The 25,098-nt window shown below is 34.6% G+C and overlaps 1 protein-coding gene across 1 annotated transcript in view; it reads right to left on the minus strand.

Moving 5' to 3' along the window:
* Positions 1-215: 215 nt before the first annotated feature.
* Positions 216-25,098, minus strand: part of RIT2 (Ras like without CAAX 2) — a 299,871-nt gene continuing 274,988 nt past the window's right edge. Inside the window, exon 5 of the mRNA XM_016125047.2 lies at positions 216-1,116. Coding sequence (XP_015980533.1) covers positions 889-1,116 — 228 coding nt within the window. The 3' untranslated portion in view covers positions 216-888. The remainder of the gene's footprint in view (positions 1,117-25,098) is intronic.

The raw sequence follows: 25,098 nt of genomic DNA on the forward strand, positions 1-25,098 counted from the left end.
TGGCGTTTCACGGTTTGAGTAGGTAGAGATAGGACATTTTGGCAACATAAGAATTTAGGGTCTCTGGAGTCAACAAGCCTCTTGCTCTGCAGATGATCCCACTGTAAACGAAGCAGTCCTAAGAGGGACTCCTCACAGAGAGGGAGCAGGGTGTCCTTTGATAAGCCTCTCTCTTCCTTCTACAAAAACAATGTCCCTTTGCCTCAGCTCAGTGACTTCCCTGTGATAATTTTGCCCAAGCCTACTGGGGCAGGGCACTGTAAATACATAAATATTTCACGTCACCCCTCCAATGACCCACAGCCAGTTCCTATTATTAATAATTTCTCTGCGGGTCATCTATGGAGCATTCAAGAAAAAGCACAACTCTTGTTTTTAAGGAAAGACCAGGCTGCAGACTCCTGCTCTGAGTTGTTTTCTGGGCTTCTTCATTATTTACTGAGATTCCTGAAATGTGAACAAACCCAAGCCTTATCAGGCAAAGGCAGATCCCCCGAGCCTTTTATCATTCTGTCTGCAATTCTGAATATTTCCTCTATAACTGGACAGCATACCAAATGAAGCTGGGCTCTTTAAAGAGAAATGAGTCAATTGGAATGTCAATTTTATTTAGTCATATATTGTAAAAACTAAACAGCATATCCGACTGATTGACAAAATTCATCCAACTGTTAAGGGCAAAACAAAACTATCTCAAGAGGTACAGTTATGCAGATCTTGCTTTTACCTACAGACAGATATTGAGTGAGAGAGAAGGGGATAGGGAGAGAGAATGAGGGAGAGGCAGGGCAGTGGGGGGATGAGAAATGAGGCAGAATGTGACATTTGGAATTGTCCAATGGATAAAATTCGGAGAGAGATAGAGAGTAAGGGAATTAGAAGCAGATATCATGTCATGTTTTCTCTCTTCTTCTTCAGTGAGCCTTTTAACTTCTTCCACAGGCTGTCTTTTCTCTTCACTTTCTTTTCCATCAAGGATGGCATGGACTCCTTCTTGCGGATTTCCCTCACTAAACCGTGAAAGGCATCATCGATGCAGAATCTGAGGGCTGCAGAGGTCTCAAAAAAAGCACAGTTATATTCTTCGGCCAGATTCAAGCCTTCCTCCGTAGAGACCTAAGGGAAAAATGAACAGTATTAAAAAGAGAAGGGACAGATGCTTAGATCAAAAAGCATATTCTTTACCAGGGCTATGGGCCTATTCCATTTTTTAAAATGTGAAATGTGAGAATATGTTTTAAGGAAGATTTCCAGAATTTCTGAACTTAAAGGATAAATGAGAAATCAGAATCTCTGAAAAGGCAACTAGTTAGAACTTATTAAAGGTGGGACTGGAATCAGCTTTGCATACTTCAAAAAAAGTAACAGGGCATCGTGGTCAAAAGCATGGCTTTAGATTCAAACTGCTCGGTTTCTAATCCCAAATATCCTGCTTTTTACCTTTGTAAGGCTGGGTAAATTTCTTAGCCCTTTGGCCTCAGTTTTCTATCTATAACATAATATAATAATACCTCCCTCAATGACTTCTTGTTAGAGTTAAATGAGATCATCAATACAAGGTGCATTGATCACACTGAGCACATATTTAAAACTCTATGACTATTAATTGTTATTAATTATTGCCCATAGCTTTCAGTTAAGAATAAGTCAGGATGAAGTTGTCATGAAACTTGAAAGACAATCTTCTGACAAAAACAAAAAGCAGAACACCACCATTAGGAAAAATAAGTCCTTCTCTAGCAGAGCTCTACAAAGCATGCTGAGAGCTCTGGGGTTTTTTTGTGGCGCTTAAGTGTATTCTGGCTCATGTAATCGTAATAGGGTCTCTTGATGAAAAGCTGACTGAGGTCAGAGACGGTGCCTCATTTACCATCCATTTGGTGTCTACTGCAGTGCCTGGTGCCTAAATAGCTATTGCAGGAGTTAAAAGGATAATAAGTAAAAATATCTGGGGTTAATAAGTATTAATTAAGATATAAACATTAATGATGCACAGATTTCTAAATGGTGGATTATCTTTCACTGAGGCTGGGTGCTAGTAATCCTGCTCTGAGTTTAGCACACCTATTAAGCTCCATTAGATTATTCATACTGACTCTAAGAAAGCAGGACTAGGCTGCTTTTACTCAATATATTCTGATTGCTTTTCACACATACCGATCTATTTATTTCCTTAAAATTACCCAAATGTTTGTTTATTCGTATATGCACTTTGTCTACCCAGTGGAAGTATATGATGAACTGGAAACCTCGGGAGCCTGGAACCTGAGTGACTGGGCCTAAGCGGAACAGAGTTTGCAGTCCACCCCTGTCAGATATGTGGCAAGAATAAGAAAGAAACTTTGTTCTTTTATGCTGCTGCTAACGTTTAGGAGTTGTTTGTAACCAGTGTTAAATCACCTCTTCTTAACAGATAGAGCACAGCGTAGGGCTAATACACAGTTGAGCTGGGATGTAAAAACAGGTCTATCTGATTCCAAAGCCAGGTCCTTTCTAATCTGTGATAGCTTAGCCTCACCAAGGGCTGATAAACAGAGATGAGTACTAACACTGGCTGAATACTCTCCTTTCTTTTTCATTCCTGCTGGCAAACACACCAGTCATTTTTTTAGCTCATTTCATTTTTTTAGTAACTTAAGAAATATAGCTGAAAGCAACCAACTAAAGTTATTAACATTCTATCTCACCGACAATGGGGCAGAGTCATAGGTTTATTAATTAAGTTGTCTGATTGCCGAGTAATCACAGACAGTAATCTTACCATACATTTTAATACCACATAGCACGAGTTGCCATTTATTTTTCAGTCTCCTGTAACAATTTTCCCAGCCAGTAGCCAGTGACACATATTTCATGTTTTACTACAGCAACACCACATTCCTGGTACCATTTTCTAGCTCAATCAGCTTTCATTAGGCTATATGTATACAAAAAAAAAAAAAAAAAGAAAGAACTCACAACCTCTATATCTTGCAAAAATATTTCTTGCTCCCCCTGCTCATTAGCAGCTGGAGCACAGGCTGGCAGCTCAACTCTAGGCTGTTGGTTAGGTTCTGGTTTGTCTCCCCTGTCTTCTTATAATGGGACACAGACTGAAGGTTATGGAGAACAAGTGGGCAGGAAGTAGAGATCATTTTACCCACATCCCAGTGGTCAAAAGACAAATTTCAAAACCTAAAATCAATGAAGCAGGATGTATACTTAGGTAATAACGAAGAGTGACAGGAAAAGAGAAAAAAACGAAGAATCGTAAAGAAATGGTAGAATCTACTAAAATCAGTTGTATATAAATGCAATATACTTTCCAATTTAAAGAGACAAAGATTGTCATACCAGATAATTTTTTTTAATTACTTGTCAAAAAACCTTACATGTAAAAATATAGAAAGAATGAAGTTCAAATGGGAATTTATACAAAATCAAACTACTATACTGACATAATATCAAAAAATGTAGATAGTAAGTTTAAAAAATACTAGAGTTTAAAGGGAGATATTTTATAATGATAAAAAGATAAATATATCAGGAAGATATTATACTTATAAATTTGTATATACTAAAAATCATAGCCTCAGCTTATAGGAAAAAACATTTACAGAACTAAAATCCAACGTAATAGTAAGAGATTTTAACACATTTCTCTTAACAATTGAAGGACTAAGTAGGCAAAACATCAGAAAGGATATAAAAGATTTAAACTGAAGAACACATTTGATCTAACTTATACATTTAAGATGTTATACACAACTCAAAAGTTTATATTCTCTTCCAGTGAACCAGAAGCACTTATAGAGATTGACTTCATGCTAAGCTTTAACTAAAGTCTTCGAACATTGCAAAGAATCAGTTAGAGTAGATGCCCAAATAAATGGAAATATGCTAGAAATTAGTTTTAAAAAGAAGATGATAACTAGGAATTCTCGAAATATTTTGGAAAACATACTTTTAATCAAGAAGTCAAAAAAAGATATATTACATGAAAATGAGAAAGTATTTGAAACTGATAAAGAAAATGCAACATATCACATCTTGTGGGTTATCTAAAGTTTGTTCAGAATGATCTTTATAGCATTATATGAATGTTTTGGAAATTAGAAACACTCAAATCTAATGATCAAAGTAGTAATGTTAAAAAGTTTTTTTAAAAATCCCAGCAAATTAAACACAAAGAAAGCAGAAAAAAGGAAATTTTAAAGATAAATACAGAAATAAATAAAACAGAATACAGTCATGCAGTAGAGAAAACTAAATCCAATCTGAATTTTTGGTAGAGATATTTAATTAATAGAGCCCAGGCAAGACAAATTAGGATGGAAAAAAAAAAAAAAAGAGAGAGAGAGAGGGAGAAAGAGGGAGAATGGACATCACCAGATTCTACAAAAAATAGATAATTAGGAAATATTATGTTTGTGCCAATACATATTTGACAAGGTAGGTGAGAAATATATTTCTAACAAAACAACATTTACCAAAAGCTATACAGGAAGAAATAGAAAATCTATATTAGCCTTTACTTTAGACAAGGAATTAAAACATATAATAAAACTTTTCTACAATTAAGCCTCTGAGACCAAAAGCCTTCTTTGATACCAAAAGACATGTACAAAATTATTTATATCAGCATTATCAATCATAACAAAATAGCCTAAAAGCAACTGAAGCATTATGAGCAGATTTTGATGAATAATTTGTTGTATATTAATAGAATGGAATACCGCTAAATGCAAATGAATAAAATACTGTTAAATACAATGTAGGTAAATCTTACAAACATAATAGTGCTTTGTGAAAGAAATCAGAACTAAGAACCTATTTAATAAACTTTTTTTTAGTATAGTTTTAGATTTATACAGTTTTAGATTCATAGAGATGTGGGAAAGATAATATAGATAGTTCCCATATACTACCCCACAGATAGTTTCTACCGTTGTAATAATAATAAAGGATACAGTTATACTTTTAGAAGATTTAAACACAAGAAAATGATTCTTTACTTTTAGGAGTCAAAATAGTATTTCCTTTGGGAGGTGACACAAAGGAGTCTCCGTATTGCTTTTTATTATGGTCCTTGATCTATATGGTAGTTTCAGATGAGTTTACTTTGTAATAATTTATAAAATTGTATAATTATAATTTGTATACTTTCTAAGTATGATACATCAATTAAAACTCAAACGAATGCACCATGTAATATAAAGCACCCTCTCTGAATTTGGAGCATCATCTTGTCCTCAAATACAGTAATATTTCTGGAGATAAATATTTCAATATTCACAGTAAATAAGATATATAAAATATCAAAATAGTTCACATGGGATTATGTTTTGTCACAAAACAAATTGGGTATGGTTAGATTTTAGAAACAAATTATGAAAAACTACTACTTTTTATTTTAGTTTAGATTTTTGAAATCAGGTAATATTGTGGACTTGCATTGTTTTTAACAGAAAGATTCACTATTATAAAGATTATAAATCATCCCAATTTATGTGTAATTTTAATAAAAAATACATTCAAATCCTGAAATCATTTGAATTATACAATTTCATATAGAAATAATAAAATTTATAGGGAAGAATAAAAGTAAAAATAGGAAAGGAATATGTGAACTTTAGGAAGAAGGAGGCAGGGAAATCAGTAACAATGTTGTTGAATTCTCACCCTATTGCTGCTCTCCATAAAGCAATTACAGTTCAGGCATATTTCCCCAATGAAGAGTGGACTATTAGTTAAAGACTAGACAGACTGACCAATACAATGCAATAGAGAACCTAGAAATAAAACTAACATATATATATATATAGCTTCATATATTTACTCAGTGGCATTCCAAATCAATGATGGAAAGGAAGGTGCATTCAGTGGCACCCTGACATTGAGTTATCATTTTGGATTATTTTTGATATATGGAGATTATTTTCACCAAAACAGGAAGATAATTTTTCTTTGGGGAGGATAGAAGTAAAAATGGATTTGACTTAATTCTTTAACTAAATCTACAATATTTTTTACATATTTGAAAAATCTCTATACAAACACATATTTATGAAATGTTTCCTAATTGTAAAAATGTAAACATTGCAAATAAATCATTGGAAACATCAAAATTTAGTTAAAAGTACAATTTAGAATCAATCTTAATTTGAAATGATATTGGAAAACAAATTCCATATAGATTCTTATTGAAAGTGTATACAGCAAAATACCTTTAATAGATGGCATAACAGCGTATTTTATTTATGGTAGGTTGAAGTATATTTAACTCTATAGTAAATAAAGTAGAATTATGAACCCTCTCTTTCAAAGTATGAAATGTAGTTGCAGATATTCTTAGATTTGTTATCAGAACATTAATTTCATATTAATTTAATAACTAATTTTCATATTCATTATGAAAATCTAAATGGAAATAAAACAGTAAAATATTTGATCTCTTCTATATTTTCTTCAAAAGTTGTGACTAGATCAGTGACATATAGTTTTTATTTTTAAAGAAAAAAAGTGAAAACATACTTTACAAATAAATTTTCATGTTTCAGTAAATTCCATCTCACACCATAAATTTGCCATCCCTACCTTTGATGTTGAAATTGATATATTATAAATTCAATGAAAGAACTTGAGTCCAAACATGTAGAAAAAATAATCTCAACAAACATTAATTTTCACAGATTGTAGGCTTTATGCTTAGTAATTATGGTCAGTTAGACAGCTATAAATATTTCAGCAGTATCACTGGGAATAATTTTAATCCACTGACGGTTCTCTGACTGGTTCAGAACCATAATAACACAACAAGAAAAAATAGCTTTTATATTAGGGTTTAAAACCAGAGTAATTAACATATTCTTCTAATATGTTTTACTTCACTTATCAAAATGTAAGTAAAATTAAATATTTTAAATCATAAATATTTATTTACATCATACAGTGACTGTTAAGAAAGAAGCTCAGTATTAGAAGGGAATTTTTTTTTTACTTCCCAAATGAGGTATTTCAAGTCCAGAAAGGTTAAACAAATAGTTCTAGATCATATACATATTTAAGTAAAAAAACTATCAAGTTCTACTCTCTTCTATCAAGTATTGTTTTTAGTTCTTCTTTCTATTTCTCATGAAGTCTTTCCAGTTCCCTTTGCTAGAATTTCATATATGTAATTATTCTGATGTGAGATGTTACAACATAAGGTGATCCTTAAGTGTTAAACAAAATAGCATAGAATATTTTATATTGCATTTACATAAAAAGAATATTTCAAATATATACAGAAACAGAGGGAGAAATAAATATTGTACAAAGATTATTTATGGTCTGGGAGGAGCAATCAGTGCAGATACCATTTTATACCTCCAGGCCCCTCAATCACAAAGATGGAAGAGTGTGATTAAATGTGCCACCTGGAGGCCTTAAAAAGCATTGGCAGAAAGAGGAATAAAGAAAAATGTTTCATACAAGAATAGAAAATTTCAATAACCCAAGGGAGCCATCTTTCTAATATATATGACCTTCTTCACTGAGGAAGATCACCATGTAATAATGCAGATACTCCCTGAAATGCCCTTTCCCATTTGCCTGAGGAGGTATTAGAACACAGCCACAGCTACAGGAGGAGGTAACGAGACTGCTGGGGCACAGTGGCAAGCAGAGCCTGTTCTAGTCCAGGTTCAGCTGCTAGTGGGCGTCGGCAAGCGTGTTGGTCAATTACAGTTCCACTCCCAATGATCTGCTTACTTTCAGGAGCTTCATTGCTCTTTACATCTTTCTTTTACCTGAGCTCAGTAAAAACCAATTAAATTAAGTTATTGTAAAGGTATTCAGCATAATGGTGGTCATCAAGTAAGCTATATAATTCTTAAGCATAAAAAGAAACTCTGATGCAGCTCTGCTATAATTGCCAACCTTGAATAAGGAGAGATTGGCAGAAAGATGCATCTGGTTTTTCCAGGAGAAGCTTCATAAGCAAAATATCTCTGTGATTAAACCTGCTGGGCACTGTTAAAATATTTAGTGCAGAGAACAAACTCTTTGGGATTTGGTTTATATTTTTTAATGTCTTCCTGTCTGAGTTTCACTTCATTCTTACTCATGGAGCTATTAATTTTCATTATAGAGCCTGCATCATTAAGGTAGCAGGAATCATAGCTGCCTGGGAAATTTGGGACTAAAATCATTCTTATTTGTTAACTTTTGGAAAAGCTGCCCAAACTTAGATTGTTCAGTTTTCAATTTGTTTAGTTATAGGATCAGTTTTGAACAGTTTTAACAATACGAGTAGCCTTGCCATTTTCTTTGACCAGTTCTAGTAGAAATGCTTTTGATTTAACCTGATTTATTTATATACTTATTTAACCTGCAAGATTATTATTATTATTATTACTATTAATATTAATATTAATATTAGAATTTAAAGGTATGTGCATAGATGTCTTCTCAAACTCTTTACAGGGGAAACCCAAACAAAGCAAAGCACTGACAAGATTGTCCCATCTTCAATTGCAGTCATGACACATGGGAAACTCATTCTTGACAGACCAAAGACTGGGCTTACAAGGTGTTTCATCCAGTGCACTCCCTCTGTCCTCTCTTTCTCTAGTTCTCTTTTCTGGGTGAGTGAAATATAAGTCTGTGAACTAAGTAGAGGTTCAACTGGAGACGAGATGTTAGTCTGTTCTCAGCATTTCCCCCTAACTCTTAGGAATGATTATGTTGGAGCCTCCTTCCCTTGCCTTGACAGGCATCCCTCTACCCTTCTCTATGGTAAAAAGGAAAAGCACTCCACACTTGGGCTTCAAGAAACAGATTTCCATCACCCTCTCACCCCTTCTTCCCAGCACCAGAAATTTTCCTTTATAGACTGAGAAGGGGGTGGAGATCAGAGACAGGTGAGATAGGAGTCAACAGAGCCATTTTGGTTGCCCATTCATCTGGGGCTCTCATAATGTGAAATATGCCCTGCAACTACTCAATACAAGTCATTCTAATTTGCTTTTTTTCTCTGTCTTGTAAGTCTTCCATTTTTCTTCTTCTGCATTACTTCCTGACCTACTCGGGTTTTTACAGATCACCTGAGTCTTGATGATCTCGGTGGCCTTTGCTTTGCTCTGCAAGTTACCATACAAGAGAGAAGTTTATGAGCCTTCCAACTTAATTGTTTTATCTCATCAAACAAACTACAGGGTAGCTGAACAGAAATCATATTCTGTCCATTTATGTCCTCATTGTGTTTAGCCACAATTTTTGCAGGTAACAGATGCTCATTAAATATTTAATCTTAATGATGTTGATAATGACATCCCATAAACAGTTACTGGTGACCACAGAGTCCATTATAATGAGTCCATCAAATTGCAATTTCAAAAGCCAGAATATCACTTCCAAATTTATTTGTGCCATAGTGTGGCTTCCAGCAGGATATCTGACAAAATCTTGTCACAGTGGATAAGGGTATGGATTCTGGAATCAGATTACTAAGATCCAAATTTTGGCCATACCACTTTTTAGCTATGGGCTCTTTGAAAGTTGCTTAGCCTTTCTTCTGTGTGTCAATTTCCTCATCTTTAAAATCCTCCCTCATAGAATTATTAATGAAATTCAATGAGCTATTACATGAAAAGCACTTAGGATAGTTCCTGGCATGCTGTGAACACCCAATAAATATGTTACTTTTTATTTGTGGTGTCTGAAGAAAAGCTCAGAGGAAATTTTCAACTCCTTTAGATCAAATATTGGCCCTGGTTAGATTTTTTTCCTACTTCCCACTGTGACCTACAAACCTTAATGGACGTGGTCTTTGAATACTTCCCAATTCATACCTCTCTTCCCTCATTCATTACCTCCAGCCATGTACTTCCACATATGACCAATGGAATCTTCTTGACTTCGAGTATTTGCACGTTATTTTCTCTGCCTGGAATGTGCTCCCTCCAGTACTTTTCCTTGTATTCTTGTCATCATTCGTGTCCCAGCTTAAATACACCTCCACCGAGGTACCTTACCTAGCTAGTCTCTACAAAATATTCTGCGAATTGCCAGCAAATCTATCCATTACTCTGCCTTATCTCTTTTGGGGCACTTAATTACTCTCTGAAATTATCTTCCTACTTTGTTCATGTACTTATTTTCTGTTTTCCTCCAAGACAGTATAGCTTTATTAATGAAGAAATTCGACTTGTTTATCACTGTACCAGCTCCCCAGTATAGTGGCTGGCACTTAGTAGGAACTCAAAATTTGTAAATGACACCACTGGAACCCTATTAGAATAAATAGAGGAACTAGTTGTCAGTTTGAGCAATAGAAAAAATACAAAGGAAATTTCAGATCACTATGATTGTCAGTCACCAGACAGTGGCCAGCGCAGGGCACTCTGGTAGCATTGATAAGTAGTGCCCAGCCCCTTAGTAGTTGTTCTTGGCTACCTGAGTGAGGGAATCTTTATATGAGACCTGAATGACAAGCAGGAATTACCTAGGTTGGTAGAAAGGGGGTGGGTATCCTGTAGCAGGAAGGAGTCTCAGATAGAAGGACTAACAAAGGCCTAAGCAGAAGTGATAATGGCTCATCTATAGATCATCAGTATTTAATATGGTTTAGACTGGAGCAAGAGGGAGGGAGGAGTGAGTGAAGAACACAATCAGAATAAATTAGTGAGATTAAATGACTAATTTACTTAGATTCACATGAATTTGTTTGGTACTCATCAATTGAATAATCAAAAAAAAAATATTTCTTGAGTGCCTACTCTGTGCAAAGAAATGTAAAAGGTTTTTTTTGTTTTGTTTTGTTTTGTTTGTTTTGTTTTTTGTTTTTTTTGTTTTTTGTTTTTTGTTTTTGTTTGTTTGTTTCCCTCTCCTGCTGTTTTGGAGAGATATTGATTGAATGGAGAGAAAAGCAGGACATAATAAATTAAATGGCGTAGCCAACCCTTCTGAGGCACAGGATGGTAATGGCTCCAGGGTAAAGGGTTTAGACTGCTTTGTACAAGAGACATTTGAAGTCTCCAAGGCCTTGTGCTTTTCATCCAAGAAGCTCTGGTATGCTTGGGGTGGGGGAAAGGTTGCCATGGCAGCGAGTAGTTGCTATGAAGGGAAAAAAGAGAAGGTTAATGCTAAATATTTTGCTAACAGCAATATCTGGCTCTTTCTTTGAATTTTTTTCCTAATGGTTTTACTTATAAAATATCTTGTTAAAATTATAAATCAATAAACTTAGGCAGTATATGAAATATACATGTAAGATATGTATGCATAAGTATATATATTTATATATATATGCACATGCCTAAGGATATCCTCATATATTTGTACTAATAAATAAATGTGTGTATTTGATATATATTAAATGAATGGCTCTCCTGAACCTTAAGGGAATTAGTTATTATGAATAATTAAGTTTTTGAAGTGGCCAAAAATTTTACTCTTTAGGCATGAAAAAAATATTTCAATGGTTAATTTATTACATTAATAAAATTATATGAAGTAAAAGTAGAAAGAAGGAACTGATACTTTTAACACATATAACGGTTATAATTAAGTGACAAATTGTATAGCTGTATAATGTCTGGATTGTTTTGGAATAAGACCATGAGGGCAAGAATGTTGCATTTCCAGTAACACCACAGTGTTTTACACATGAGCCATGCTCAGTAAACATCTTTCCTATCTCTTCTTTGAATGTGTGGGTGAATTAAATGTAGAAAGGTACCAATGAGAAACCAACCAATTACAACAGCAAAATCTCTCTATTAGTTAACTAGAGAGTTCAAAAGCCAGAATATTACTGGAATTGCTGAAGATTTTAAGTCCTTTTCATTAAAATTCAATTTGAATGTCACAAATGTCCTATTACATATACTTTCTGCATAAAACATGCACTGCAGAAACTTTAAGCAGAGAGAGAGAGAAATAAAAGAGGGTTGGATCATGATGGCTTATTCAGTGGAGTATAAGAATCACAGTGACAGACGACTCTAACGAGTCGTCTTTTTGACCCTGTACAAATACAGGAAGAATTGAGATGAGGCAGCAAAGTGATTAGGAGAAGGATGCACAGTCTCAAAACATAATGCATCATAGATTTATGTGATGATTTCTCTTAATCACTTTATGCACATCGATATTCACAGTATGGATTCTGCCCCACCCTTTCTACTTATTCTCTTAAAATGTTCTTCAATAGTATGACCATTACCCCAGCTGCCAAACCCAATAGATGCTTCCAATGATCTTTCACCATTTGTAACATTTGACAAATTGACTACTCCCTTCTTTAAATTCTTCCCTTTTTACTGGGTGACCTCCTTCTTTCCTGATTTTTCTGAACTCTTTCTGGACGTTCTGAAAATTCTACAATTGGCTCACTTCTCTCACAATTATGTGGCCGTGGATTCTGTCCATGACTTTTTTCTATTCCCAAATGATATCTCCTCCTTGTATATTCTTACTCAGATCCACAGGTTTAGTAACCTTTTTTTGCTCACCAGTTCCATATTGATGTTCAAACCTCATTTCTTAGTTTAAGTTCAGAATCACATGTATAACTATCTGCTGGGGAGATTCTCTGAGATCCCATAAGCACTTCAAAATTGAGGTGATCAAATTTATTATTTTTTTCTCCCAAAATGTTACATTTTGGCTAATGGCACCAATACTTCTATTAATCCAGGTAAGTATCTTTAAATTCCTTTGAGATCATTCTATCTCCAGCATCACTAAATCAAATTGTTTGTTAATTAAGATATTTTATTTCTATATTTTTATTATTGTATTCTGACATCTTCTCTCTCCATTTACGTGGCATTTGCTTTAGTTCAGTGTCTTGTTTATCCCCTAAATAATTTTCCCACCTTCAGATTTGACTCCCTCAAATCTGTCCTTCACACTATATGGCCAGAGGGACATTTCCATAATGGCAAATATGTAGCTCTCCAATTTAAGTTGTTTCTGTGATTCTCTGTCATCATAAAACAATGAGTAGCATGTAGTAAGTGCTTATAAAATAGTGATATTATTTTAAAGCTATTAATACTGGATGAAGTCAGGTTCACCTCTTATTCTGGATAAGTAACTGCCTCTCAATCCTCAATGTCTTCCTCCTTAAAATAAGAACAATAGTATCTCCTTCAGAAAGTTCTTATGCAGATTACAGTAAATTATACAGTAATATGGTCAGTAGCCTAGCACACAGAATGTACTTAATAAATGTGTACTTAATAATAATTACTAATGAAGCACTCTGGACTCTTAAAAAAAACATAAAAGGCATCAGTTGGGCTACCAGAATTAAAGGGTATTAAAGCAGAAGAATTCAGAATTGCAGTGGCCTTGAAGGTCATCTTCAGGCCACCAAGTCATTATGTATGTTTTCTATAACTTCCCTGTCAATGACTAATTTTGGCAGGTACACACTTATTGCACATTCCTCTGTAGAGTGAGTCTTTCTGTCAAAGGTTCTTATATTTCTTCAGAAGGGAATTTGAATTTTAGAGTAGAAATTGTCCCTAGGGCATCCTACATTCCAAATTCCCTTTGCTATACATGAAATAAACTAAAACAGTTTAGGAATACCTGGATTTTTGAGAGAGTATATTTCTTCAATGTTGGAGTTGGCACTAAAACTCAGGGCTCTTTTTACTACTGTGTATACCTCTTCGACTAGAACACAAAGATTTTGTGGCTGTAGAGACAGTGAATGGGAAGAGTAAATTTTGGAGGAGAGCCCACTGAAAATAAAGGTTTAGAGAAGAGAGTTCCTCAGGACATCAGACTTGCATGGATGTGAGGAAGACAGGGATTAGAGGCTGCTGCTATTTCCCCTTATTTAATCAGAGAGCAACTGAGGACTTTAGACATCTGCATGTGGGGCTTTCACTTTATTAAATTCAAATTTTTATTCTTTAAATTTCTCTTATCATAGAATGTATAGCTGCAAGTTCCTATCCCTTTGGATTTGGAGGATAGATTCAAGTGGCTGCACAGATGACAGCTTTTAACGGTTACAGGGAACCCCTCTGTGGCCTTAGAAACTCCTTCCATTTGTTGTTTCCCAAGCCCAGTTGCCCGATCCCTCCCCAGGTGGACTACATGACCTGCCTCCATGGCTGGGCACACAGCATGCCAGCGCAAGGAAGGTAATCTTGACAAGTCTGTTAAGAGGCAGCGGCCTGAGACTGCATCTCTGAGTCGGTGACACCTGTTTTCTCTTCCAGACTCCGGTCATGTCAGAGCACAAGGCAAACAACACTATCACTGCAATAACTTGTCAGCTCACTGACATTATCTGTGCTCCATCTTCCCTAGAAGCAGCTGAGAGCATAGTCTGCTTAGTCAAAGTAGCAGGTCTCACTAAGATACAAGAGAGAAAAGTATCCTATTTCAGAGAATGGTTTCTAAAAGCAAATAGCTTGAGTTCTGACCCCATCTGTGCCAATTATTAGTTGTGTAATCTTAAGTAAGTTACTTAGTCTTTTCTAACACTTAATGTACTAATCGAAAATGGGGTTAATAAAAGATGTAAATTAGATAACAGAAGACTTTACACTATTTATATAATCACTGTACTATAATTTGGACTTTGGGGTTTGTTTATTCATTTAATATGTATGACTGGCTTGCCTCCACTCAGCAGTCATATAGTCCTGACGAGTGAGCAGTTTGATTCCACCAGGAGTGGGGACATGCTAGTGTCAGTTATTCTGACACAGTTGACTCCATTACCATATCTATCCTCAGAATGCTACAATTCTCCTTTGGGCATATTTTATTGAATGTATCATAAAAGCATTTTGCTAAAATCACAAATCTCTTTGTGCAAAAGCTACTGCAGTTATATGTAATCAATGCAGAGTAGAGTTGTCTTTTTTTTCTCAGTCTGTTGAAAGCCCTGAAAACTGTTTCAGTTCCCATTGTTTTCCCTTACCTTTCTCCTGCATAGCCCTTTAAATTTCATGTTTTCCTCTGTTATCTTATTTAATTTATTTTTTAAAATAATATATGTATCCTTTAACAAATTGAAGATCATGATCAAGTGGTAGATCTAAAACTATATATTTTTTATTGTAAATTTTATTTTTTAATTATAGTTGACATATAATATGTTAGTTTCACATGGACAGCATAGTAATTAGACATTTATATAACTTAGGATGTGATCACCTCAATAATTATAGTGCTCATCTGACACCATACATAATTATAATATTATCAACTGTATTCTCTATGCTGTACTTTATATCCCCATGACTATTTTGAAACTGGCAATTAGTACATCTTAATCCATTCACTTTTTTCACCAACTCGCTCCCATCAATTTATTCTCTGTATCTACAGGCTGTTTGTTTTCTTTATTCATTTGTTTTGATTTTTGGATTCCACATATAACAGAAATTACGTTATTTGTTTTTTTCTGACTTATTGTGCTTAGCATAGTACCCTATAGATTCGTCCATGTTGCTGCAAAGGGCAAGATTTTATTCTGTTTTATGTTTGAATAATATTCTTTCGTGAATATATACCAGATCTTCTTTATCCATTCATCTATCAATGGACATGCAGGTTGCTTTCATATACTAACTATTGTAAATGATGCTACAATGAACAAAGGAGTGTATGCACTTTTTTGAATTAGTGTTTTGGGTTTCTTCAGATAAATACCCAAAAGTGGAATTGCTGGGTCATATGGTAGTTCTATATTTAATATTTTGAGGAACTTCCACATTGTTTTCCATAGCGGCTGCAGCAATTTACAATCCCACTAACAGTGCATAAGGGTTCTCTTTTCTCTACATCCTTATCAAAATTTATTGTTTATTGATTATAACCATTCTAACAGGTGTGAGCTTATAACTCATTTTGATTTCCATTTGACTTTCCCTGATAATTAGTGATGTTGAGCATCTTTTCATATGTCTATTGGCCATCTGTTTGTCCTCTTGAGGAGGAATGTCTGTTCAGGTCCTCCGCCTATTTTTAAATCATTGGAATTTTTTTTTTTTTTTTGGTGGGGGGAGAGTGTTAAATTGTATAAGCTCCTTATATATTTTGGCTATTAACTCTTATCAGATGTATCACTGATAAATGTCTCCCATTCCATAGGCTGTCTTTTCATTTTGTTGATGGTTTCCTTCACTGTGCAAAAATTTCTTAGTTTCATGTAGTCCCACTTATTTATTTTTTTTTCTGTTTGCCTTGCCTAAAGAGAAATGTTTATAAAAATTACTAAAAGTGATGTCAAAGAGTTTACTGCTTTTGTTTTCTTCTAGAAGTTTTATAGTTTTAGGTCTTAAATTTAAGTCTTTAATCTGCTTTGAGTTTATTCTTGTATATAGTATGAGAAAGTGATCCAATTTATTCTTTTGCATGTGTCTGTCCAGTTTTCCCAACACCATTTATTGAAGAGACTGTCTTTATCCCATCGTATATTCTTGTGTCATTTGTCATAGATTAATGAGACATATGGATGTGAGTTTATTTTTATGTTCCTTATTCTGTTACACTGATCAATGTATCTGTTTTTATGCCAGTACCATGCTGTTTTGAATACTATAGCTTTGTAATATAGTTTGATATCAGGTAGCGTGATACCTCCAACTTTGTTCTGTTTTCTCAAGATTGCTTTTTGAGATCTTTTGTAGTCTATTTGAGATCTTTTGTAGTTCCATATAAATTGTAGGATTATTTGTTCTAGTTTTGTGAAAAATGGCACTGGTATTTTTATAGGGATTCAATTGAATCTATAGATTGCTTTGTGTAATATGGACATTTTAATGATGTTAATTCTTCCTATCCATCCATGAGCACAGTATATCTTTACATTTATGTGTATCTTCAATTTATTTCTTTGTTGTCTTATAATTTTTTGAGTACAGATATTTTACCTGCTTGGTTACATTTATTTTTATGTATTTTGTTCTTTTGATGCAATTGTAAATCGGATTGTTTTCTTTTTCTTTTTTTTTTTTAATTAAGTTTATTGGGGTAACATTGGTTAATACAATTCTATAATTTTCAGGTATATATTGTAATTTGACATCTATATATTCCACTGTATGTTTATCACCCAAAGTCCTGTTCCCTTCAGCTACCATATATTTGATCCTCTTTACCTACTTCACCCTCCCCCTACCCCCCATGTCTGATCCCCTTTACCCCATCTATCTCACTCCCTCATCCCCCATCCCCTACTCTCTGGTAACCACTAATCTATAGTCCATGTCCATGAGTCTCTGTTTCTTTGTCTTATTCATTTGTTGCTTTTAGGTTTATATCCCACATATAAGTGATATCTGTCTGGCTTATTTCACTTAGCATGATTAGCTCAAGGTCCATCCATGTTTTTGTAAATGGCAGTATTTCATCTCTTTTTTATAGCTGAGTAATATTCCATTGTGTATATGTACCGTAGCTTCTTTATCCAATTAATTATCTATTATAAGACACTTTGGTTGCTTCCATGTTGGATTGTTTTTTAATATTTTTTTTACTGATAATTTGTTATCGATGTATAAAAATGCATCCAATTTATGAATGTTAATTTTGTATCCTTCTAATTTACCAAAATCATTTATGAGTTCTAATAGTTTTTTTGGTAAATTCTTTAGGGTGCTCTATATATAGTATCATGTCATCTGCAAACAATGACAGTTTTACTTCTTCCTTTCCAATTTGGATGCCTTTTATTTCCTTTTCTTATTTGATTGTTGTGTCCAGGACTTGCAACACTATTTTTAATAAAAGTGGTAGATGTGGACATTCTTGTCATTTTCCCAATCTTAAAGAAAAAAACTTTCAGCTTTTCACCATTGAGTATGATGTTAGCTGTGAGTTTGTCATATATAGTTTTCATTATGTTAAAGTATACTTTGCTAACAGTATTTGTCATAAAGAGATGCTAGATTTTGTCAAATGCTTTTTATTCATCAATTGATATGATCTTATGATTTTTATCTTCACTTTTTTTATGTGGTATATCATATCAATTGAATTGCAGATATTGAACCAGCCTTGAAGCCCAGGAATATATCACACTTGATCATGGTGTATAATCTTTTATTGCACTGCTGAATTTAGTTTGGTTGAGAATTTTTGCATTTAAGTTCATCAGGGATATTTGCATATAATTTTCTTTTTTGCAATGTCTTACTCTGGTTTTAGAATCAGGGTAATGCTGGCCTTATAAAATGAGCTTGGAAACCTTCCCTTCTCAATATTTTTGAGAAGGATAAGTACTAATTCTTCTTTGAATATTTAGTAAAATTCACCTGTGAAATCATCTGATCCAGGGCTTCTGTTGAGAGTTTTTTGATTACTGATTCAATTTCATCAGTAGTTATCAGCCTATTCAAATTTTCTGTTTCTTCCTGATTCAGCCTTGAAAGATTGTATATTTCTAGGAATTTATACATTTCTTCAAGTTTGTCCAATTTGTTAGCATTTAATTGTTTGTGGTATTTCTTGATAACCGTATTTCTCTTTCATTTCTGATTCTATTTATTTGGGCTCTCTTTTTTTCTTTGATGAGTTTGCCTAGGGTTTATCAATTTTGTTCAGCTTTTCAAAGAACTAGCTCTTGGTTTCATTGATCTTTGCTATTTTTTAGGCACTATTTGATTTATTTCCATTCTGATATTTATTAGTCCCTTCATTCTACTCACTTTGGACTTTGTTTCTTTCTTGTTCCTTTACGTGTAAGATTAAATTGTTCACGATTCTTCATGTTTCTTCAGGTAGGCTGCATTGCTATAAATTTGCCTCTTATACCTGCTTTGGCCATATCCCAGTGATTTTGAATTCTATTTTCATTTTTATTTATCTTAAGGTTTCTTTTGATTTCCTCTTTGATCCCATTGTTAACCTATTTATTGTTCAGTTATGTGTTATTTAGACCCCATGTGTTTGTGTGCTTTTTAGTTTTCTTCTTGTAATTGGTTTCTAGTTTTATACCATAGCAATCACATGACATGCTTTATATAATTTCAATCTTAAATTTATGTGGCCTAACATGTAGTCTATTTTGGAAAATGTTCCATGGGCACTTCAAAAGAATGTATATTCCATCTGGTCTAATGCATCATTTAAGGCCACTGTTTCCATGAGTTTCAATCTGGATAATCTATCTAATGATGCAGTAGATGTTAAAGTCCCCTAATATGACTGCATTACCATCTATGTCTCCCTTTATATTCATCAATATTTGCTTTATATTTTTAGATGCTCCTACCTTGAATGCATAAAGTTATGAGTGTTAAATTGTTTTGTTGGATTCACCTTTTATCATTATGAAATACCCTTGTTTTTTGTTATGGCTACTGTTTTGAAATCTATTTCATCTGATATAAGTGTCGCTACCTTGGCTTTTTTTTTTTTTTTAATTTCCATTTGCATGAAGTATTTTTTTCCATCCATTTACTTTCAGTCTGTATGTGTCTTTTGATTTTAAGTGGATTTTTTTTAGGCAGCATATGTATGGGTCTAATTTATTTATTCATTCATCCATCCTAAACCTTCTTTTGATTGGAGCACTTAGTCTATTTACATTTAAAGTAATTATTGATAGATATGTATTATTACCAATGTATTGTTTTCACAGTTATTCTCTGTTTCTTTCTTACTCTCATGTCTTATATCTTATCTATTGATAACTTTCTAATTTCACAGTTGGATTCCTTTTTCTTTATTTCTTGTATATATCATAGATATGTATAGTTATCAGGTGCTTCATATATATTATGTTTAGTGTAGCAGTGCATTTTAAGTTGATGGTTGCTTAAGTTTGAACACATTCCAAAATCACTACCATTTTTACTTTACCTTTCCATATTTGTTTTTGTTGTTTTTTTTTTTACTTTTTGTGTGTATTTGTGTGTATTACTTAATTTATTGTAATTACACATGATTTTCATCTTTCTACTAGCTTTATAGTTGGTCGATCCACTGCTTTTACTAAGTGTTTGTCTTAGAATTTTTCTTTCCTAAATTTTCTTATTGAAATTTTTTATCTTTCCTAATTAAAGAAGTCCATGTAACATTTTTTGTAATACCGGCTTAGTGATGATGAACTCCTTTAATTTTTCTTGTGCAGAAAATTTTCTCTTATTCAATTCTAAATGATAGCCTTGCTGGATAGAGTAATTCTGGTTGTATGACTTTGCTTTTCATTACTTTGAAAATTTCATGTCGCTCCCTCTGGCCTGCAAAGTTTCTGCTGAGAAATCAGCTGACATTCTTATGGAAGCTCCCTTGTAAATATCTAGCTGCCTTTCTCATGCTGCTTTTAGGATTCTCTATCTATCCATTTTAATTTTGATGTGTCTTGGTGTGGGCCTCTTTGGGTTCATCTTGTTTGGGACTCTCTGTGCTTTCTGGACTTTTATCTCTATTTCCTTCACTAAGTTAGGGAAGTTTTCAATCATTTTTTCAAATGCTCTCAATCCCTTGCTCACTCTTCTTCTTCTGGTACCCCAATAATGCAAATGTTGGTATGCTTGATGTTGTCCTAGAGGTCCTTTAAACTGTCCTCATTTTTAAAAATGCTTTGTTCTCTTTGCTGTTCTGATTGGGTGTTTCCCACTACTTGTCTTCCAGATATCTGATTCAGTCATCTGCTTTATCTTATCTGCTGTTGATTCCCTCTAATGAATTTTAGTTGTTGTATTCTTTATTTCTGACTGGTTCTTTTTTTTATGTTTGTTTGTTTGTTTGTTTCTCTCTTTGTTGAGGTTCTCATTGAGTTCATCTATTCTTTTATCAAGTTCACTGAGCATCCTTATAACAAGTATTTTGAATTCTATATCTGGTAGATTGGTTATCTCCATTTCATTTAGTTATTTTTCTGGAGTTTTGGCCTGTTCTTTCTGGTACATGTTTCTTCATCTCTCATTTCGGCTGACTCATTGTGTTTGTTTCTATGTATTAGGTAGATCTGCTACATCTCTCAGGATTGGCAGAGTGGTCTTATGTAGCAGTTGTCCTATGATGTCCAGTGGAGCAGTCTCCCTGCTCACCTGAGCCAGGTGCTCCAGAAGTGTTCTTTGTGTGTGTTGTGTGTGCCCTCTTGTTCTAGTTGAGCTTTGATTGCTGTTGACTTGTCAGTGGATAAGATGACCCTCAGGCTGACTGGCTATGAGAGTTGATTGTGACTACAGAAGGCAAGCTGTTTTGTGGGGGCTGAGTCCATGGAATAGGAGTTGTTTTAGTGGGGCTCTGGTGCCAGCCAGGTCTTCTCTTTCAATGTGTCATTGGTGGTACTCATTCATGGTCAGAAACAGCCACTGGGTATGTTCATTCTGGAGGTTCTTGGGAATAACTCTGCTACAGGCCAAGGTCAGCCACCATTTGTTCCTGGCTTAGAGATGACTAGTGATACCGAGTGATCTGCAATTGGTTGTTACTTGGACTTAGAGGCACTCGGGAAAGACTATACTGTGAAATGAGGCTAGCTGTCACTAGTGCCAGACTTGGGAACCTTTGGTTGGAACCACAGTGTGAGCTGAGGCCAGCTGCCTCTTGTATAAGGTTTGTGGCTACTTAGTTGAAGCTACTTTCTAGGTCAACATTCTTTCTTGGCCCCATGCTTTGGGCCACCTGATGGGAATTACAATGCGAGTTGAGACCAGTTGCCTCTTTGCCAGACTTTGGGCCTCTTAGCAAGACCTTCAAGGCACACTGAGGCCAGCTCCTGCTTATTTGAGTTTGTGGACCTTTGAGAGATTTAGGAATGTCCATGAGATGAGGCAGGCCACTTGTGTGAAAAAGCCCCTAGAAGTGGCTTGGGCCAGTCATGTGAGTTGAGGGGGGTGGGGCAAAGAGTGTTACCCAGGATAATTGAGGGCACATATTTGGCATCCACCCATGTCTGCAGGCTAGGTGATGAGAGGACTCAACAAGACACCTGCTAGAGCTTCTGTCCCTGGAGAAATCCAACCCAACCCTCTAGCCCTTGCTCAGAAGCTGGTCAATTCAATCCCTCTCTGTATGTCCCTGGTGCTCTTCAAGCTTCCACGTGGACTGTGGAGCCCAGAGTAAGTGAGTCTGTGTATGGCCCACCCCTCAACAGGAATGCCTTGCGACTCCAACAGCCATTCATCTCAGTTGGCTGCAGTCCCCACTGGTTTTCACAGCTAGATGTTTTAGGTACTCCCCTTTCCAGCACTGGCACCCTAGGCTGGGAAGCCTGGGGTTAGGCTGAGATCCCTTGTTCTTCAGGTGAGACCTGCATAGCCAAGATATTCCTTCTATTCCTTAATCACTACACCATGGCTGTGAGACCTGCCTTTTCTACACCTCTACCACTCCTACCAGTCTCACTGTAGTGTCTTATATCCGAAGTTATAAGACTTCTGTTCAGCTAGTCTTCTGGTGGTTCCGTGGTCATGGAAGGAGGTGAACATATCATTTACCTACTCTGCCATCTTGAAGTTCTGGAAATTCTAAAACTCTCCATTATCCCATTTTATTCTTTTACCTTTTTCATCCTTCTTATCTTTCTTTATATCTTCAACACTATACTAATTTCTTAGGCTTTTCTAAAGTGATTCTGACCCTGCTTCATAAAGTTGTTGACCCCTAAGATTGGGTATGGTTTGTTCTTCTTTTTAAATTCCTAAGCATTTGGTTTTCATCACTCAGACTTTTATTACGATACTTTTCTTACTCTTTATTGAGAGTAGTAAATTTTAAGGGCATACAAACAATGTTCTTGTCAGCTCTGTGTCTCCTTCACCTAGAATAATGACCAAATTGACTTGAACACCTGAGTCCTGTTATTTCTTAGAGCTGACAGACAACTATTTATAAACTCCTCTTCTCCTCCCAATCAATGCAACATGTGCCTTAGGGGTTCAGTTTTTCTTAGTTTATTCCCCTCTCATCATATGTGACTATTCCAATTTTCTTAACCAATTATGATTTATCTAAGTACAAGCCGTACTGAGTAGAGATGTAAACCATGAAATTATGGAATGACAGACATTAGAGACATTAGAAATGTAAAGGTTATGAGACATCAGTGCTTTCAAAATATTCCTGTGAAGTGGGTCACATAGACCTTTTTATGGACATGTCTGGTGATGATTTTATTCATACATAGGAGAATTTGAGGCCTTAATGTAGTTTCCACTGGTTAAAGTGAATATTATTAAGAAGAAAGGTTCTCCCTCCATTTCTATCTCTTGACCTATTCTAGCCTTATAAAGACATTCAAAATAATCTCTTCCTCCTCTTTCCTTTCATATAACAACTCTTTTAATATTGGAAAACATAGATGATGTCTTTCACTCATGGCTTTACCACTGTTTGTATTTGGAATTTGGGGCTCTCTTACTTTCAGAAGACAAAACCTTAAACTGAAAATAAAATGACTCAGAAGAAATATGAATAGATGGTTCCATTTTGCTTTTCTGATAGAAATAATGTTTGACCCAAAAAAGTATCTCTAAAACAACAATGAAAATTTAGTTGCAGTCTTGTTACTATTCTAACCATAAAGAATGCATAACCATGCCAGACATTAAAGGTTTTTTTTAACTATGCGTGTTAATCCCTCTGCTAAAAAAAAGTCCAATAGTTGGGGCATGGCATTTTAATCTTTATGCATTTAACAACCAAAACTATAGAAGGTTGAAATATACCGTTGTCAAGATCATTAACATTATTTACTTCTTAGGAAATAGCTTCCTTCAATGATTTACTCCAAATACATTTTGCCTAACATAGAGCCTCTTATGGATATTTGTAAAATTTCTGTTCATCTTAAATTAACCAACACACTGTACTTGTACATAGTCAAGACTCAATACATACTTACTAATCTAGAGTAGTCTAGGTGAACACCATTAAGGCGAGTTCCATAATATATCTGCTTTTTGTGTATGTAAGATGAGTAACCCAAAATGGTCAGAGAAAGAGGAAGGAGATCTAGGTCAAATAAATAATGCTTCAGGGAAGAGGAAACCAGTGGAACTTAGAAATAACTTTAACATGTGGGTTTCATTTTAAAGGAGGTGAACTAAGTTCATATTCTTCAAGACAACCTGATGACCTCGCTGATTTTGGACAACAGTGTTCTTATCTACAAATTTAGGGACAGAGGACTAGGTGATATCTAAGGTTACTTCTACTCTCAGTTTTCAGTGATTTCTGGAACTCTCTTTTTTTTTTTTTTTTTTTTTTTTTTTTTGCCTTTCTCAATAATGCCTGTCCACTCTTTCTTTTGGAATCAATTTTTTTTTCATATCCCATTTCCAAGAGTGTTATAAACATTCACCCAATTGCCAACCACCCTACACTCTTCATACTCTACACCTCAGCCATTTAAAACTACTACTCGCATTTTCATGAATGTACCATTCCTTCCGCCCAGGTACATTTTGCCAGGAATGCATCACATTCCTTAAAAGTTTAACCTCCCCTGTTTTTGAAGTGAAACATTATCTTAACCCCCACTCTGTCCATAGTCCCAGATACTTTATGGACTAGATGGCTTTTTTTTCTCATCAACAGTACTTCTTGGTGATAGAGAGTATCATATTTATCTTATATTCTCAGAATTTAACCATAGCAGGGATTTGACAAATATTTGCTGAATGAAGTCACAGTATCATTAATGTTATTCCCTCATCTTCAGACTTGTATAAGAGATTGTTATGTAAAGATTTTCTACCAGCCTTTCCTATTTCCCTAAGTATATGCAATTTCTGAGAAAGATATGAAATATGATCATAAATAATTAAAACTAGAGCTCATTTACCATACTAATTTGTGATGCAGCCTTATTTAGTTTATAGTGTTTACTTGCTAGATTATCTAAGAAAAGTGAGATTGCATTTTTCTAGCTATCTTGAAAAGTCATTATTGCCTTAATATTTAGGGGCACTCAGTCTATCCTTCATCAGTAAGCTTCCCTGAGCCTATATTTTCTTCTCAATGGGGGTTTCAAACATCCATTAATTTTGCTATTAATTTCTGGATCTAATGTTTGGATTGCATATTGAATGCTTTTTCAAATTAGTGGGGTGAATATTTTGCAATTATGAAAGTAATATTTTGTATTAGAAAAAAAATTTTTTTCAAGAATCAGATATTCAATAATAAGAGATGTATCCCTAA

Source organism: Rousettus aegyptiacus, unplaced genomic scaffold, assembly GCF_014176215.1.
Source record: "Rousettus aegyptiacus isolate mRouAeg1 unplaced genomic scaffold, mRouAeg1.p scaffold_m13_p_12, whole genome shotgun sequence".
Classification (NCBI taxonomy): domain Eukaryota; kingdom Metazoa; phylum Chordata; class Mammalia; order Chiroptera; family Pteropodidae; genus Rousettus; species Rousettus aegyptiacus.